Here is a 19,380-nt window from a genome sequence, read left to right as displayed (position 1 = left end):
GGAGGGTGGCACCTACTGTCCTCGCAGCTCAGGGGTTGCTCGAGGGGGGGGGGCGCAGAGCCGCTGCGAGGCTCCGTCCGAAGCTTTCTGGAGGCGCCCGCAGCGCGTGGCTGGGGGAGGGATGTATGTCCGTCCTACAGCTCGTGGGGGGGGGGGCGCTCTGCCGGCTTTACAGACGGGGGAGGGGGGATGGGAGAAAAGGTGAGGGGGAGGGGGCAGGATGAGGGGGGCCATGGAGCGGGGGGGAAGGATGATAGAGAGGGGGAGGGAGAGGGGGCGGGAGAGCGAAGGGCTGAGGCGGGGCAGGGGGGGCGGCGGCGGCGGCGAAGAAGAAGAAGAAGAAGAAGGCTGAGGCGCGCTGAGCCTGAGGCGGCGGGAAGGGGGCGGGTGCTGAGGGGACCGGGAGAGGGCGGGGCGCTGAGGGGGGCGGAGCTAAGGAACCGGCGCTGGGCGCTGCTCCCTCCCTCGCGGCGGCGCTGCTGGGCGCGGGTGGCCTGGAGCCTGCGCACTGCGCCTCCCGCTCTCCTTAGGCTCTGCCCGGCCGGCAGAGGCGGCTTCGCCCACCCTCCCCCACCCCCCCCAGTCCTTCCCCAGGCTGAAGATGGCGGAGGGCGGCGGCTCGTCGCTGAAAGGGTTGCGGGAGCAGATGGGTGAGAGCCGGCAGGGCGCCTCGCGGCCCGGGGCTCTGGCTGTAGCCGAACCCGAGGAAGGGCGAGAGGGGAGCGGGCCCCGGGCGGCCCTGTGCAGCCGGCGGCGCGGGGAGGGGAGGAAGCCCCCTCTCGTGCTGCGGGGCCGGGCGCAGAGGAGGTCAGGGACGCGGCCCTCAGGCGGGCTCCTCGCCACCCAGCTCCCCCCCCCCCCAGCCCCGGAGCAGAGAGCCAGGAGCGCGGGCCCCCGGGAGATCGTGTCTGCCCCCTCCCCCCTTCCCCTCACTGGCCCGAGCCCCACATCCTGCCCCGTGTCTCTCTGTCCCGACCTGACCGCCCGTCTCTCACCCCCACACACCACACGCCCCTCTTCTGTCGTCCCCCACTCCCCTTTTTTTGTCTGCGCTGCGCCCCCTCCTGCTTCCCCTCCCCCGCGCCCTCCTTTCTGTGCTTCATGTCTGGCCTCTTCCTGCGGGGCAGGCTTTGCAATGGGAAAGGGATTCTGGAAAAGAAATCTGGAACTTCTGCTGAGTCTCTCACAGCTTTAAATCCCAGCCTTCCTACCTCTGGGTTTGAACATCAAAATATTTCTAGACTGGAATATGAAACAGAATTCTCCTCCCCTTCCCTCCTCACTCCAATCCATAGATGTAGCATGAATATGTAGGGTCTGACTTACATTTAAAAAAACCCACTCTGCTTTACCCTCACCCACCCTGATTTGCCTATAAAACCACAGCAGTAATTTTCATACAAGTCTTCAGCTGCTGATTTGAGATGTCTGCAATACATAGACAGGAATGAGTGCCACTTCAGGCCTTTGTGACTCCCAGATCCTTGTATTTCTTTAATGAGTCTTGTGTTTCAATTTTCTAGATTTTGCAGATAGCTCATCACAGTTGTTATGCCCAGTGTCTGCTGTCATATCTTGCAAAGGATGAAGTGACAGCCTGAATTCTTAAATTTTGCTTCCTAATCAAATTCTCAATGATGCTTTAATACTTTTTTGGAACTAAGATACCAGTAATAGGGCTAAAGATATTTAAATTTAGAGTGTTAGAAACCACTTTGGTTTGTTCTTTCCTGTTTGAGTCATTATGTGTATTGGGGTCCTTCTTAATCCAGTTTGTGTTCTATGTAGAGTGAGTGTTATGCATGTCAAGGTACATGTGTGCACACAATAGATTTGTGGGTGAGTCGGTACAGACTAAAACATTTTGATTATTCCAGACTAAGTACATTGAAGAGAGAAATAAGAGAGTTGTGATCTCTGGTTTGCATGCTTGATGTAAAAATTAACTAACCTAGATTGTGTTCGAATTTACTGTGTCAGTGTTTAAACTTGTCAATCTGTTTCTGAGACTGAGATTTCTTTATGTACCGATGCAATTACTGATGTAAGAGTTCTGGTGACTCTTACAAATTGGTCTTAAGGTCTTGAATCTTCAGCTCAGATCTGGAATTCTTTCTTCCTCCTTTGGTGTGTGTGTTCTTCCGTTTCCTTCCCCTTTCCAGTTTTTTAAATTTAGTGCTTGTGAAAGATAATGATTTGACCGAGGACATCAGATTCAAGAGCTGTTTGTCCACAGACTAGAGAGCACAGGTAATAGTAATGCAGCTTCACCAACATAACTCAGTCCTGACCTGAAGGAACCTTAACTAAGAGTGAAAGGGTCATTTCTTTTCTGTGTCCAATTTGTTCTTGTCCTCTGCTGAAATTACTAATTTTTATGATGCTTTGTGAGATGGACACTTGTCTAATGAAATCTAGTTTGGAGACCATCAAATCCTTCCAGAGGCCATCAAGCAGGTGGCATCCACTCTTATTAACAGCTGTCTTGGACTAGAGTAATTCAGGTAACCAGAGGGGAAGGTTCCTAGAGCCATCCAGCCCTATCTCCTTTTCTAAAGTGAAGATCTTTAAAAAAACAAAACAGAATTAAAAAGTGACACTAAAAATGACAGGGCTTGAAAAATCCTCTTCCTTACTTTTCCCTTAGGAGGTGAAAATTGATGGAGCTGAATCTGAACTTTAAATAAAACATATTTTGGTACTTTTGATTACAAAGACAACTAACATGAATTAAAGTGAGTCCACAAACAGACAATTACAATATGACTTTTTCCAAGCACTCAGAGTGATATTGCCAAAGGGTCAGTTTCAGAGCCTATAGTCAGGACCCTGTGGGAGCTGTGAAATTGACAAGAATTATGTCACTTTATTTCTGATGTATGGCAAAGTTGTGATCTGAAACCAAGTCAGACAGAAGCTTTTTGGAGATGAGGAGGCTGTGGGACAGGAGAGTAATGAAGACCCTTCTGCCACATCCCCAATGCCAGTGCGAACATTTGTACAGCAACAAAGAGGACCTCAAGAGGCTCTTTGATTGTGTGGGAGGCAGGGGTGGAGGGTTATAACTTTCTGCCTGCCAGCATACAGAGAGTTGAGGTGAGTGGGAGGGGAGCTACAAACTTATCAAATACCTGCTAGCCAGATGCTAATATGCAGTATGGACAGCATCCTGCCATGAAACCAAAGACTTTTTCTTTCCCAATAGCTGGGGGTGGGATCTAGCTTTCTTTGCAGAACATTTTCCCTGGACCTTACTGGCTTCCTCTCCCCTACCTCCAATCTTTCATAGAAACCTTTGGATGTAGGTTTAGTCTTCTGGCTGGTAGAAGTCTGGTCACTGTTTCAAGCCCTGAAATTGGCATAATGGGGGTCTGCTCTTATTATTTCTCAATAGCTTCCTTATCACAATTCCTAAGTTTAAATTAAAGACATGGATTTTTCTCATCTCCAGCTGTGCCTACTCAATCTGAGGGGAAAGTGTGCTTTTTCTTCATGCATCGTCTGTAATAAAGAGTCTGCAGGCCAAATCATGCCCTCAGTGGCAGTTCTGTGATTCCATTGTGTTCACATTCTGCACGTTCTTTCATCTATCCAACCTTATTGCCTTCAGGAAGACAGCATGAGAGTAGAATTTGGTCCTGCAACTAGAATTTGGCTAACACTTATATGAATGATGCAAGCGCAGGAAATATATTAAACCTAGATCTGAAATATGATTGTTCTCACAAACTATGTATAAATGGCATCACCTTACTCCATTGAGCTGATCTCTGGATATTTTCAAAGTTATAGCCTTTTATTATGGCTATTTATTTATTATGGCTTATTATATTACTGATGATTTAATTTGGTAACCGCTGCTGAGACACGGTGTTAGTCTGTTGCTTTCTATGGCTTGTTCAGTTAGAAGGCATTTGGTAAACAGAGTAAATATTTGAAATTATTTTAAGTTATAATAGGCTGCTTTTACTTTTTTAGTCTATTAGTCATGAAATGCTTTATCTTGACTGTTGTAATCTAGTTGGCAACTGGCTGTTGTTACATTGCAAGAACTTGACTCCATTAACTTCTGCTTCATTGGGAGATGTCACATCGGGGTGTATATCGGATAATTGTGGGAATGGGTATTTAAAAAAACAAAACAATTTAAGTGCCAAATCCTACTTTTTTCAAAGATCTGTATGTTCAAGTGGGAAATCTGTGCAAGTTTAAGTTAGGACAACAGCATGGTGCCCTCTTCCTGTGAATCTATTTTGACAGATCTGTGGGCGTAGTTTCCATCTCTTGGCTAGCCAAGCCCTGTATGGTCAGAGCTTGTGTCCTCTAAAAATAATTAGTAAATTCATTCAATATCTAACTAATACATTTGCTCCGTGTGGATCTCTAATGAAATGTGAGGTTCTAACCGGAAAAGTGACTGGATAAAAATAACATCTTATTCAATAGATCTGCTGCATTTGTGTATTTGTGATCTCTTCATGTTAGTGACACAGAAATAAGGTTTGATTTTTTTTAATCCCCCTCCCCTCCAATTACCACTGCAGAATCAGCACAGTTATAGGAGAATGAGCTGGCTTCTGTTGCTTTTCACATTTCAACAGAATTGCTAACCAGAGTCCTGATCCTGCACGTTGTTCTGCATGAATGGATTCCCCATAGAAGTTAATGGAATTATATGTGAGTGCAGAGGAGGTACATCTGCATGGAGCAATTTATAGGCTTGGGGCCTGTGTTGAAATTGCAAGGCCAAATTATTTTTCCAGCCTCACTGAAGGGAATTAGTTACACCTTTGCAGCTCCACTTAACCTGCACAATCTTTGTTACTGTTGTAGGTGGGTGAGAAAGAAAGACACCCTAGCTTGACTTTGATCTTAGGTTTCGTTTGCATTGTAGCTTGTTTAGAAAAAATGCTTTGAACAAATCTGCTCAGGAGTCACTGAGACATAAATATTGAGCTTCACGATGTCACTTTTAGATGATCCTTTTTCATAGTAGAACTGTACGTTAGAAGCACAGAATGATGGTTTTGTGTCTACAATGTGCCTGGTTTTGTTTGTCTATCTCAGAACAGATTTCCTAATAACTTCTTTAGTAGTCATAGTGCAGATAATTATAACCTTGTTTTGAATTGTCTGAATGATGTACAAATAGTCTTGAACCTGCAGTGCTCAGATAGGTAGTCCAGAACACACAAGGCCACCAAATTCACTCTTTGACCCCCAGTTCTCATATCTTTTATTTATGATTTAACTTGGATTTGAAAAATTTACCAGATGCCTGCTGCCCAGAGACAAGTCAGAGGTATGTGCAAAAGAAGAGCAAGTACTGGTGAATTCCAAAGGCAGTGCTCTGGTGAGCTGCCCAGCTCTGTCCAAGTACTGCAGCTGAAAAATAGAAGAATGATGGGAGTCTGTCTCAGGTACTATCTCAGGCTGTGGGCTCTATTGAGTGCCTGATGAATTAATCTCCACACAGTCCTCTGCTGCTTGAAGAGAGAAAGAAGTCTTTCTCTTTTGTTCTGTCCAGAGGAGTGGTCCCCAAACTTTTTACATTGTGCCCCGCCCTTACCTCTGTCCGTGCCCCCTGTAGCTGGGAACAGGGCCATAGTCAGGGCTGGAGGTGGGCTGGGGGGCCGTGGTGGCTGGGGGCCTGGGAGCCGAGCCGCTGGGTGCCAGGGGCTGTTACCAGGTGCTGGGGCCAGAGGTGGGGGCGATGGGATCGAAGCAGAGCTTGGGGCAGAGCAATGCTGGGTGGTGCTCCTTCCCTGCCTCCCTCTGGGGGCTGGCCTTGGCCCTGCCATGCCTCCCTGAATGTTCCTCCCCGAGGGGGGCACACCTCACAGTTTGGGGACCTCTAGTCTAGCGCCTGCTAGCTTCTGCAGAGTAGTCAGGAGCAGTCTCCAAAACTTTCTCTGTGCCCCTCTCTCAGATCTTCACTAGCACACCCCTCTGCCAGCTTCCTGCTGTTATACTCATGTACTATGTTAAGGGGAGCCATATTAATACCTTAGATCAGTGTTTCTCAATGATTGGTCTGTGGACAGCATCGGCCCCGAGATCTCCCTGACACAGTGTAGGAAGGCAGCAAGCCGGTCCCTGGTATCAAAAAGATTGAGAAATACTGCCTTAGATCACTTTCCAAGCAATTGTATGAAATTGACATGATTCTTGACAATTTAACTGCCTACCACAGTTCTGCATAGGAGCAGCAGACTAAGGGCATATCTAGACTACAAAATTAAGCTGATTTAAGTCGACATGCAGCCACTGCAGTAATTAAAGCAGTATTTCACATCTATGATATGGTCCTTTTGTTGACTGCTTGTACTCCCCAGAAGCACATCCAATGACTTAATGGCATGAGTCATTGTGGGGCACTGACAGCTGGGCCCTGCACGGGGCTGGCAGCCAACAGGCGATGTAAGTAACGCAGTGTCTACTTGGACACTGCGTCACCCTAACGACTTGGAGTTAAGTCAGTGTAGTGGGCGACTTACATCTGTGGGAACTATATTTTAGTGTAGACATTTACAGAGTTAGGTCAACTCCGTAGCGTAGACTAGGGCTAACTCTTAATTTAATTCTCCTGTTATTTGATAAGACTATAAAGCAGTAGTAGAGACTCTGGAGCTGATTGTGTGTAGACTTAGGAAGATAACACTAGGTATCTTTGTCCACATTTGGAAGGTTATCTTACGTTGTAAGGGCTAGAAATTTTTTTTAATGCATGCTTAAATTCTGCAGAAATTTTCTGAGCCTGATCAGAGAGAGTAAGTGTATTTTTTGATTCCTGGTTGTAATTACAAAATACAAATCTATATACCTCTATATATCTATATGCTTATGTAGACTGCAGCAAGGTAGTCCATTCTGATGCATGTTCTCATATCTTGTCTTTTCAAAGTTACAGGGTCATGTATGGGATCAAGATTTGATCCATCTCCAATGAAAAGATTACATCAATAGATTACTGTGTTAAATTTATAGACCACTAATCTTGCTTGTCATGTGGTAAAAGCATAGGACTGGAAATGAAGACTCGTGTGTCCTGTTCTCACTTCTCCCACTGTCTGATTATGTGACTTTAGATAGGTCACTTACCTTGTTTCTTAGCTCACCCATCTTTGAAATCCAAATTGTAATACCTACAGCAGAGTGATTGAGAGCAAATGTTCATAAATGTGATTTGAGAACTTGGTGATGATAAGTTCTAGGATATATGTTATATATAAGTAATATCCCTTTGTAGTCAGTATTACAGTGATATCCCTGATTGCTTCATTTTTTTAATTTGCATTTGATTAATTAGAAAGGTATTTAAAACACATGTGAAATAATTCCTGTTGAGTAAAATAATGAGACTGCAGCTCAAACACAGATTATAAACGTTGATCTTAGATGGAACAAAGGATGCTCTCAGAATTGGGTCCAGAAACACTTGGAAAAGTTTGAGTAAATTTAATATAATCTATTTCTTGTTTTTCTATAATTTAGCACATCTGTCACCACAGTATCTATTGATGGCCAGAATCTGCCATTGATTTCAGTATGAGCTGCATGCAGAATTAGCCTGTCTGGCGAAATCTGCACTTTGCAGGCCAAACTCCACCCACTTCTGTAAAATTATTAGTAGATCGCAGATTTGGTGATCTGTGCTTCTGGAAGGTAGGCAAACCAACAGCAGCTAGTAAACTGTGCAAGGATTGCTGTAAGCCCATCAATTGCTTAATTGAGTACAAGTTTCAGAAATTTCCAGGATAGAATTTAGCAATGTCTGCCCAGAGCTTAGATCACTTAACTATCTTTTACATAGGGCTTATTTAGATAGCAAATAGAAAGTTTTTTCCTCAATTGCTCCAAATTTTGAAAAGCCATTAGAAATTTATTTTGCCTGACTGAAAAATAGTTGCAAACTGACAGAATTCATAGCATTCCACCAAAACTGAGTATAAATGAAAATAAAGACTTAAAATAATTCTTTGACAGGAATTTGTGTGTTTAATTCCAGGTCTCACACAGATTCCTGTTATAGTTGAAAGTTTTCAAGTTTCACTTAGCTTTCTCAAATTGTTTGAAAGAAATGTAATGCTTTGATTTAAATTACAGATTATTGATCCACGTTGTGTTCTAAATATGCTAGGCCTTTGGTCATCAGTCCCCTGATCAAACTGGCAGGCATCACCTTATTCTTCTTTAAATTCCTCAAGACTCGCCTCTTTCATTTGACAATGGCTAGGCAAGGTGAAGTGAGATTTTGGTTTATTATGCAAAGCATACTCTTTGAACTGTTACCTTGTCCTCTTCTCCTGCCTTTATTCTGTTTGTTAGTTTTCATTCTCCTGTCATCTTTTCACACATCCAGATGATAAACTATCTGGGGCAGAGACCATCTCTTTATTACATGTTTGGGGTCTGTAGGTGCAACTGAATTATAAATTAGATGCGCCTGTAACCTACACTGTACCTTAACAAAGATTTTTGGGTGCAATGATTTTCAGTTTTAATAAATACTGGAGTTTAATTCTTTAAATTTCATACAATTCTTTTCTGCAGAAGACAATGAAAAGCAAACGTTTTATTCTGGTGTTGCAAAAGGACAATCTAAACTACTATAAAAAGGTAACATGTCAGCACTGAGGAGGTACTGATGCATGACTGAGTTGGAGACATCAGTGTTGAGATCTGGCCTCTTTTTGTGCATCTTGGATGCACTGTTTGTGTTACCCAGAGTTCTGCCAACCCAAAGCTTGTGGTAACTTTACTTTGTGCGAGGTGGTGTCAGGAAATAAGCAAATGGAGACACGGCCGTCCAGCCGATAGATGAACTGGTAGAAACAGTATAACACAAAAGTGCTCTTACTATAAAGCACAACACGAGAGTGTTCTTTCTTTCTTTAAAGCTATACTTTACTTAGGCTCAAGAATTTACACATGTCCGCAACAGGTTAGTAAGAAACCCCAACCCTCTACCCTTACTAATTACCAAAGTCTGGGGCGGCTATCGAGTGGAAACATCGATGGCTTTCTGATTGGCCTGATCTTCCAGCTGTCTGTTGGAGGATCCAGAAGCTGTGTCCAAGAAGAGATCACAGAGTCCAAGCCTCTCCCCTCCTATTTATCCTTGTTAGTAGACAATAGAACAAACCTCTCCCAGAGGGCATGCATAAATAAGCTTATTGGTCTTTTCCTGAAACACAGATCCTAGCACATCCACCAGAGCATCAGGCAGGGCTGCGGGGTCAGGCAAAGGTTGAGCAAGAAGCTTAGTCATGCCAAGGCTGCACAGGCCTGCAGAAAGGCCTACCAAGTTTGGCTACTGTTAGCAACAAATATGATAATCAATATTACACTCATGTGGTCCATCAAAATCTCCCCGTACACTTGTGTAGCACCTCTTGTTCACTTGCTGAGAAGCAAAAATAACTTTAACAAGACAAGTTGTGTAGTCACCCTAATAAGGAAAGTGAAGAAAGGACAACGATTTTTAAAAAAGCACTAGCAGTAGTTTTCACTTACTCTCTATCACATTACTAAGGATATGATTTGGTCACAGAGATCACTGATCTGATTCTGTGACTTTAACAGATTTCTGTGACTACTTTGGTTTCAGCTCTGTGTGACGGGGCTCAGACTTCGGTTTTAGCCCCATCATGACCATTCCCTAATTTTATCCTTCTCCCCCATGACTATTCTGTGAATTTTGCTTAATTTTACCATGACAAAACCATATCCAGACGCATAACGGAGCCATTCTTTTCTCTTTAAAGAGAGCTCAAAGTCGTGCTTTCACAGAATTTGACTTGAGTCACTTGTGATTTGCAGTGCTAGGCTCTTTTGCACAGATGGCTGCTTGTTTGAGTTCTGATATATTAAACAATAGCTCTCACGCAAACAGGAGGACAAATAACATTTAGAAGGGAATGCTCAGAACAAGAGAGGAGAAACTAGACTGATCATGAAAGGGAGAAGGAGGGAACTGAGGAAGCTAGCCCATTTCCCTTTGCTAAAGATAATGCTATAGGAAAGAAAAATGTAAATGGATGTTACAAAGGAAAAGTAGATATGAAAGGGAGGGCAAAAGGTTAACATGGGGCTTGTCTTCACTGCACTTTTAGCTCAGGGTATAACTCAAGTGTTGCTCCAGGCTGACTCCCAGCTGTACCTAAATCTCTGCTTGAGTTAAGTGGTGCTTTAAACTGGAGCTAGCCGATTTTTCAGGGTGTAGGTTGAGTGCTGCTGATGCTTGAGCTAGAAATGCAGTTGGGACTCAGGCTACTCTTTGCTGTTAATCCAATTGCTTTATGTGGCTCAGATGTTGTTTTGCAGTGTGACTGCCCTCACTTGGCCTAACTCAAGTTAATCTGAGTGTAAATAACTTGGGCTAATGCTATACTGAAGACAAGCCTGTACTGTGAGACATATGCAAAGAAATAGTGTTGAAAAAGAATAGAATTAGAAGCCCGAAACGTCTATAAATTGGTAATTCATTCTGAGTGCATACACAACCCCCCAAAATTTAAAAATAATCCCACACTCAGAGTTGACATTTAAACCTCTGCAGTTTAACCTGCTCCTCCTTGCACTTGTTAAGTTGATGTCCTGCGGTGTCAAATATTGAGGGTCTGATCTACTTCTGTGGGCATCTTGCTCTTAAAGGTACTGTGATGTAAGGTGTAACTTTTCATTTTTTATCTTTAAATCAATTTGAAATGATATAATAACATTTGTGTTTTTAGTGTGTAAACTTTTCATGGTAATTGATGCACTGGGGCAGTTTAGAGTTTGCCTATTTTTGTATGGAAATGATATAAATAGTTGTGATTGATATATCCCAACCAAAGTTAACTCTTTTATGCAAGGATAGTAATGTTGAAATCTGGTATCTTGTTTTAAAAAAGACATGTTTAAAATTATGATAGTGATTATTTGGTTTGTTTATTTTAGGGGAGTGAAAGTGGCTTTCAGTGGAAGCTTTCTAACTGGCAAGAAGCTTCTGTGGTTTTTGGCCCATGGAAACTGGGGGTCAGGGGGAGAAGCATCCTCTTTGGGTCAAGTGCTTTATCTTTGTTAATGTAGATATATTTTAGTGAAGAATTTCATGTAGAGATCAAATATGTTTTGATGAATCACTCACAAAGAAGCACAATGAACAATTTCAACCTGTCCAATTTTCCCTGCTTCCTTGTAAACATCATTTAGTTAACACTATGCTTTTAGACAGAGAAGAAACAATATGTAGTGCTTGGCTGTTGTTGTTGACACAGTTGGGATTGTAGGGCTGTGTGTTCTTTTACGGACAACGTCAGTTATAGCAGAAGGTTGGTGCATAGATAAATGTTTGTAAACGGAATGCAATAAACAACGTAATAAAAAAAATTGCCAAACTGAGTGGGGAAATTACTTAACTTATTTTAAATCATCAAAGGATTGGGGAATATATATGAGTGGATTTGGAGAGGAAGACTTTGTTCTCTTCAAAATGCTTTATTATATATTTTATATATGTATATATTATATACATTATTATATCAAAATACCTTAGAAGAACCCAGAGCTTTCTACATCAAATCTGATTAAGACACTTGGTCTAGTATCAGAGTATAGAAAAACTGCAACATGCTCCAAATGCTGTACGGAAGGCAAAGCCTCACAGTTAAATTTGGAAAAGGGGCACTAGGGTGGATGAGACAGCCGTGGAGAGACTGGATGGACTGAATCAGAGCCAAGAAAGAAACTGGGAGCAACCAAAAGACTGTGCTGCAGTTCCACTTCGTGCAGATGGTTGCAACAATTTGCCTTAGAACCCTAGTGAGACAAGGTGCCCTTTAGTGGTTTCATACTCCTATTTTGCAGTTTCCCCAAATATAGCTTGTGCAATTACCCTTCAGTGCTGAAAATTCTCTTGTGGGGTTTTAGCTGATCACCTCATTGTTCAGTGTTTACATTAGACTCTTAGGAGGGTTAGTAAGAACGCATGGGTTTATGCTAATTGAAGCAGATTGGATGGCACCTACCCTTGTCTTGGCTCACCCAGTGCTGGGAAATGTTTTACTTATTATTTGGTAGAGAGGGAACCATGCACGAGGGCTTATTGATGTTTAATGAAGTGGTGCTAATAGGATGGAGTAGGGAATTGGAAGACTCTGCAAGAATTATGTATGCTCCTTTAATTGATGAAGTTACAAAACAAACTTCCAAAATGGAAATGATGTTGGATCTACAGCTTCTATTAGACAACCCCAGCAGCATTGACCAGGATGACTTTTTTGGAGGTTGCCACTGTTTATTTCAGCTGCAAACCTTGATACACCATCATTGCTGTTACCAGCTCAGATTTAGTTTAGATTATTGCACACTTCCCCCTAGGAAAAGTGTTCTTCTGTTCTCTCCCCCCCCCCTTTTTTTTTGGAACAGAGACTCACCTACCACTCCACTGATATTAACTGGCAACCACTGGGTAATAAGTGTTGGCTCCAGATCATGATTGTAGGCACATTGGTGGGGCAGTGTAAGGAAATTTGTGTGGAATAGAGGGCTTTGTTTCCCAGGTAGCTTTCACCAGCACTAAATTCAAATTCACATTTCTAAAAATAAGGACTAAAAAGTTTCAATTTTAGAAATACCTTAGCTGTGTTAGTTTTGGAGCTGCTTGTTTATTTAGCACTAAGGGAAACTTGTCAAGACTGTTCTTAAGAGGAATTTGTACCTGTGAGAAAGAATTAATGTCTCTAATTCCATTATTAGGGAGCATTGTCCTGAATTGTCTTTCAGAGGAGGGTGGGGTGGGTGGAGGGGAAGGAAAGAGGATTATCTTGGGTAGTAGTTTGCCATGGCTAAAATATGCTTAGAATACTGGTGATAGGTGCCATGGAAAAATAATAGGATAATTAATGTAAAAAATTAAACAATTAAGTATTTGTTTAAAAATGACCATATAGGGAATACATTGTTTAATTGGATTTTTATATAAGAATAAAAGTGCTTATTTGTGTTCTGTATGCCCTAGTCAAACCTTTAAAAATATATACCAAACTGGCTCCGGCCACTTAATCAGTGTTAATTAACCAGAAGAAATTAATCTGAAAGAAAATGCACAAAAATGCCAATCATCAATCTCTATCTTTCCTCACAGTCCCCAAAAAAGCCCATGCAAATAAATTGGTAAAGTGGATAGCATCTTAAATGTGAAAGTTGGAAACTTTTGAATGTGAAATTACTGTGACTAGGCCCCAAATATCCTCTTTAAAAATTAAAAGGGCACTTCTCTGTGTCTGATATGGGGAGAGATGCAAATACCATCCCAAGAGATTTAAGACACAATTCACTTTTAAAAAATGGAAATATTTTAGAGAAGGTAGAACTCATGACTTTGTGAAATTTATGTAGTCCTATTTTTACCACCCTTTTTTATGTATTGATTTCAGCTTCATAAAAGTTAAAATGAGTCTATAAATAGATTTTATGGAAAATTCTTAGCATTAAAACATTTAAAATGGATCTTTAATGAAGGTTTGAAGCCAAAGGAAACAGTTAATTTCATTTGCATAGTAAATCAACAAGTCATGAATTTAAGGACTAAAGGTATCCCAATATTTGCATATAGTTAACTCCATCCTCAAAATTTTATTCCAGTTTAAATTGCAACTCACTTCATGCAAGAATCAATCACACAGCAGAATGATTGTTTAAAATCTATTTTGAGTCTTGAGGTGTAAATTTCAGTCTTGGTGTAAATAATCTGGTGTGATTGAAGTCAGACATAGGACATTTAACCTGTTTGCGCCAGGGCTGAATTTGGTCTGCAGTGTTCATTTTCCATCTTTACTAATTTGAATTCTCTTGATCTACCTCCTACAAATCGTTATACCCCCTCATCTTCCTCTCATTGGGAGAGGAGGCTATATAGCCTGGTATCGTTATCAAAAGGCTTTTCAATTTTATTCTTCAGTTGTGTTGTAAGATTGGTCATATTTTAGTCTTCTATTAATTGAAGGCTTTGTTGATCATTTTCACTGGTGCAGTAAGTGCTGTGTCTGTGTCTGTACTCTGATATGACTGCTGTAGCCTGTGTTGTGTTATGTCTCATTCTCAGGTTAGCCCTTGTATGATTGGAAAAATTGTGTTCTCTGTCCACTGCTTTGAGTTGGATTAATGTTGTCTGCATGACAAATGCCCAGTGTACAAAATTAGCTTTTTGACTTTTAAATCTTTAGTGCACTTAGTAAAATTGCGATGTGCCCCTATTTTTATATTTTGTCAACTGGTTAGAATACCACGTTGCAATATCTGATATCGCTTATTTATGTGAAAAGACCCTCAAAGATATAATAGAATACGTAGATCAGATTGAAGAACGAGCGCTTTTGTTTGGTGCTGAAGGGAGATATTAATTCAAGACATGGCAACACCTGAGGCTGACAATTTAGAGGTGCTGAATAATTGTAATTAGCATTTATCATTGATATCATATGGGATTACGCTTGTTGAGGTGAATGTATTGGGCAGCCTTAGGGAGCATTATTACCATGACAAAACTAGTTGTCATGGAGAAGAGAAATGTTCTTCCTTTGCATTCTGTAGTACACATTTAAAGGAAAGCCAATAGGCCATTGACAACACTGGCTCTTTTAGGAAAAATATCTAATTTAATAATAATCCACCCTTAACTATAATCTTTAAATCAGTTGACTAGGATAACTTTTGCTGTTTAAAACAAATGTGTCTATTTATATATATGTGTCTATTTTATATATATTAAGTCCTGCTTATATGTTTGTGTCTGGCTTCTTGATGGTTGTTCTTGAGGTTGTTTTGTTTTGATTCCTGAAAGAATCCATATGGTTTCCTAGTTCTATGTTCATTACTTTGGCTACAAGGGTTTACATGGAGGGAAGATTGGGAGTGTTGTACACATCACTCATGAAAGGGGTATTTCCCTTTTTAATTGTGCTTGGAGATATGGGGTAGGTTGTCTTTCCTTAACCTTGTATAGTTCTCCTCATCCATTTACTTTACCATTCACAGTTGCTTCACTCTAGCTGAGAGAACTGGGTGACTAGTTTAAGCGTAAGATGGCACCCTGGTACAGGAAACATACAAAGGGAACCTAACGAGAGAGAGTTCAGGAATAAAATCAATAAATGATGAGCCCTGTTGATGACAATCTTATTGGTAGTAACTTTCTCTCTCTAAATTGTAACTTTTTTTTTTTTACAGTTGCCGCAGCCCAAGCAATAGCAGAAGAAAGAAGAAACCAAAGTGGTGTTAGCCCTGTTCCAGTCCAAACTGCAATAAGCATAAAGACGGCAACTAAACCAGGTATAATCTCTGACTACCGTAGATCTTGAAAGTGCCATTGACTCCCATTGGGAGTTGACAGGGTTGGACAGAACTTTTCTGAAGCAGCTTTGCTCTCTCCTTTTAGAGAACTAAGAGTTGGGCAAATGGTCCAGTGGTTTTAGGACACCACTCAGGCTTCCGCTCTTACTCTTCCCAGGATTCAGTTAGTGCAGCTTGCCCACTCTGAATTGGGGAGAACAGTGAAGACCAACTAATTTTTGTGCTCTATACTCTGCTCTGGTTGCCAGTTCACTTCCAGGTGCAAGTAAGGGTTTTGGTTCTACCTACAAAGACCCAAATGGTCTGGGCTCCACTTAACTGAAAGACCATTGTCCCCTAGGCTCTTCACAACATGTGCTTTTATAACAGCAGCACTTGAGCTAAATGTACCTGCAGTAACCTTGTGGGAGCCAGAGACTGGTCATTCTTGGTGACAGCCTCTCACCTCTGGAATTTGCACCTGCCAGAAATATGGGCTGTGCTTAGATCATAATGCAGGGCCCACCTCTTTGTTTAGGCTTTCTATTAATTTTATGGCTTGGGCCGTAACATTTCTATTTTTGGCCAATTAATTTCTATTAATCTTATGGCTGGTATTTGCTGGGCCCCTCCAGGTTGTTGGATTGGTTATTGTGTGGGGAGGGGTGAATGAGGAGGATTTCCAGAGTATATGCTTCCTGTACTGGGGGAAAAGTTTGTTGGATACTCTTCTGACCTGTACAAAGTGCACGATACTGTGGTGAATGGGTGTCTTCCTCAGAATGGGTTCAATAATAATGTCAGTAATCTATATTTAAAACAACTTGTTTCTTTTTAAACCTCTATGTTCTGAATGATTGGCGATTACCTATCCATTTTTTTTGACAGTGATAGATGGTTCCACTCTGAGAACAGAAGAAAGGCAAAGACTAGCCAGGGAGCGAAGAGAAGAGCGGGAAAAACAAAATGGTATATTCATGTTTAGCTATATTTAAAATAAAATGTATTAATGCTTGTGGTATGAGTCACATGCAATGCCACACATTAGTTCTTTCCCAAAGTCCCCTTGGCCTTGTGTACGCTGGCACTCTTCTTAAACCACTTCCACTTCCAGCCTATGTGGGGTAGACTACATAGTGGTAAAATGTTAATGGCCAGTCTAGCCAAGCTCCCAACCCCCACTTTTGCAACCACCAATGCAGCAATATTGGTAAATGAGATTTTGAGAAAAGTATCAGGGTAGACAAAAGACCCTTGACAGATTTCTGTGTTTACATTGTATGTACAGTACCATTCAGACAATATTGTTAATGACCCAAGAATGTTTGGCCACCTGAACTGCTTTGATTGCCTTCAACATTATTTCTTTTTAGGTGTGACCTTTCCATGCCCAGGGTAGCCACCTGAAAATGCCAAGGTCAGGGCAGGCTGCAAAAAGAGAGCAGATTCTCCCAAAGAGGTGGATAACGCTGCAGTAAATTCAACAAGTCACAAACAGTGCTTCTGATCCTCCACACTAGTTATCAAGAAACTAAAAACAAGAAGCTGCACAGCCCCCTTATTGCATTTCAGTCTCAGGTTCCCAATCAGCCACTGGGTCCAGGAAAGGGATAAGTTATTAAAACACTATTGCCTTTACCAAAAAGGTTCCTCTGATCCCCAAAGTGTCAGCGTCAGCCACGTTGCCAGATCAAAATGTTTGGATATACCCAAAGTACCACACTGCCAGACAATCCTTTAGTAACTAAAACTAAAGGTTTATTATAAAAGGAAAGAAACAAACAAGGTGTGAGAGGTGTTATATGATTAAAGCAATCAGATACATATAAATGATTAGAAAGTCCATATATATCAGGTTTTCAATAGAATTGTGGCGTTTACAGTCTTGTATAGTCCTGGTATACATCCAGAACCTGGATGGGTCTGAGTCTCTTGTTTCACAGCTTCAGTTGCAGATAAGTTGATCCAGAGGTAGGAAGCAGGAATGAAGACAACATGGTATGGAGCAGCTGCCTTTCATGTCCTTGTGCCATGTGGCTTGTGGAAAGTCACAGAAACAAGATGGAGTCCAGGGTCACCTGGGCATGTGCTGGTGACTCATAAGGTGTAGCCCCTGGGTTCCTTGCCTTGGTTTAATGTATCTTTGAGTTCCCTTAGTGGGTCATTAAGCAGGCTTATTGCTGCAGCCAGCGTGTCTGGGGTGTCGCCCAGAAACACAGCACAAGTTGAAATACAGATATAACAAACATATCCATAACTTCCGATACAAATATGATGCATACACACAAACAATATCATCATACTTAGCAAATTATAACCTTTCTAATGGTAACTGACAGGGCATATTTTGTACGAATTATTGTAACTTTGCAATACTGATATTACATCATATTCTAAAAGGTCTAATCCAGACAGCGTCACATTAGGATTCTAGGAAGAATAAGAGACTCCTGTATTGAGTAATTATCAAATAAATTTATGTTGAACTTTATCTTAGCTATGAATCCAAGGTCTCATCCAGGAAATGTGTGGTAAGCTCAGACAATGATTTGTCCATTTAGTTAACTTGTTCCTGCTAATGGCAGAAAAGCCTGAGGCTGTTCAATTTCTGGTTTTTTATTACTTGTGGACTTGCCTTTAAACTGTACAGTAATTTCCAGGAGTAGGCTGTTGAAGATTCTGAATTTTTGAGAAGGTACCTATAATCTGAGTTCTGATGTGTTAGCTGCCATGCTTTCTTTCTTTCTCATTCAGTGGTTTAGATTTTTTTATTGCCCATAATAAATGGGTGGGAAATGTGACACTCAGGTCCATGTTAAGTTTTCCTCTCTGAGGCCCAATTTGCTAGTGAGGGTTTAATATTATGACTGCACCACAAATTTATGCATAGCATAAGGCACATTCTCAATGCTGAAGATTTTACATATGGATCATAAAGTGTAAACTTCAGAAAACATTCCAATCTGTTCCCAGAGTAGGGGACAAATGGAATAGAAGGTTGGATCACATGCAACATTATTTGATTAAGATGTAAGATTAACTTGTATAGATGAGTGCAATACATCTTCTACATCTGAATTAGGTCAGCCTGAGTGTTATGTTGCAGAGGTGGATTAATATGCTTTTCACCTTTGTCAATTGTAGTATCTGTGAATACTTTTTAATGTTTCATTTAAATTTAATTATTTAAACTTTTTTTTAAAAATGTACAGCTGCCAAAGAAACACAGATATTTGAAAAAGAAAAAAAAGCAAAGCTCCAGTATGAAAAACAGATGGAAGAAAGACAGAGAAAATTGAAAGAACAGAAACAGAAAGAAGAACAAAGAAGAGCTGCAGTAGAAGAAAAAAGAAAACAAAAGATCGAGGAGGAAAAGGTACTGTTCAGAGCTTCTGTGTAACACTGTGAAAACTGTCTAGATACTAAATGATATCCTTATCATGAAATAGATTAGTTAAGAATAGTATAAGTATGTTGGCCAGTTGTGGTTTTTTGGACGTTATTGGAATTCCTGCTATGATATTAACATATATGCTTTTACCTGTTGCAGTGATGGTCCATTATTTAGTCACACAGTTAATTCCAGTCAGTCCTAGTCCTCCATATATCAAACGTTAGCTAGTTATCTTGTTTTGTTCTTAATAGTTTTTAACATACCTGAGTGTGAAAATAAACCTAGAAAGTTTAACTTTCATTTTGTAGACATGTTTTGCTGTGTTTCTTGTAAACTAACGTGATTTCCTAATTTGATTTTTTTTGCACTGGGGTCTGACTGGTTCCCACTCCTTCAGTTCTCCTATGTTACTACTCATAGTGCCTTCTTTTGTGCTGCTGATCAGACTACTCTTCCTCCCATATCTAGTTATTGTTTTCTACTTTGAACTATGTATTGACCATTCTTTTATGACTGTCACTTTGTCCTCCCTCTGACCAAACATGGCATTCTGCACTCTTAGAAGCATTGTCCTAAATTGGTTGCATGCATGTTTTGTGCCTTTTTCAGTTGCCCGGTGTTCCTCTTGTGCATGTCTTGTGTGCAGCTCTTTCACTTAAATATTGTTA

At 41.1% G+C, this 19,380-nt stretch overlaps 1 protein-coding gene across 11 annotated transcripts in view; it reads left to right on the top strand.

The window, feature by feature from the left end:
• The first annotated feature begins 549 nt into the window (after window positions 1-549).
• MAP7D3 (MAP7 domain containing 3) overlaps window positions 550-19,380 on the top strand; it is a 63,836-nt gene continuing 45,005 nt past the window's right edge. For 9 of the 11 annotated variants that reach the window (XM_067548056.1, XM_067548050.1, XM_067548048.1 and 6 more), the window contains exons 1-4: window positions 551-650; window positions 15,217-15,318; window positions 16,207-16,287; window positions 18,531-18,694. In XM_067548056.1, coding sequence (XP_067404157.1) covers window positions 602-650; window positions 15,217-15,318; window positions 16,207-16,287; window positions 18,531-18,694 — 396 coding nt within the window. In that variant the 5' untranslated portion in view covers window positions 551-601. Of the gene's footprint in view, window positions 651-789; window positions 808-15,216; window positions 15,319-16,206; window positions 16,288-18,530; window positions 18,695-19,380 lie in introns of those variants that run through there. The other 2 variants (XM_067548052.1, XM_067548057.1) reach the window with 2 other exon arrangements.

Source organism: Emydura macquarii, unplaced genomic scaffold, assembly GCF_026122565.2.
Source record: "Emydura macquarii macquarii isolate MOO-44397 ecotype Brisbane River unplaced genomic scaffold, CSIRO-AGI_Emac_v2 contig_1253, whole genome shotgun sequence".
Classification (NCBI taxonomy): Eukaryota; Metazoa; Chordata; order Testudines; family Chelidae; genus Emydura; species Emydura macquarii.
The sequence above is the reverse complement of the archived record's forward strand: the minus strand, read 5'-3'. Positions and strand labels throughout refer to the sequence as shown.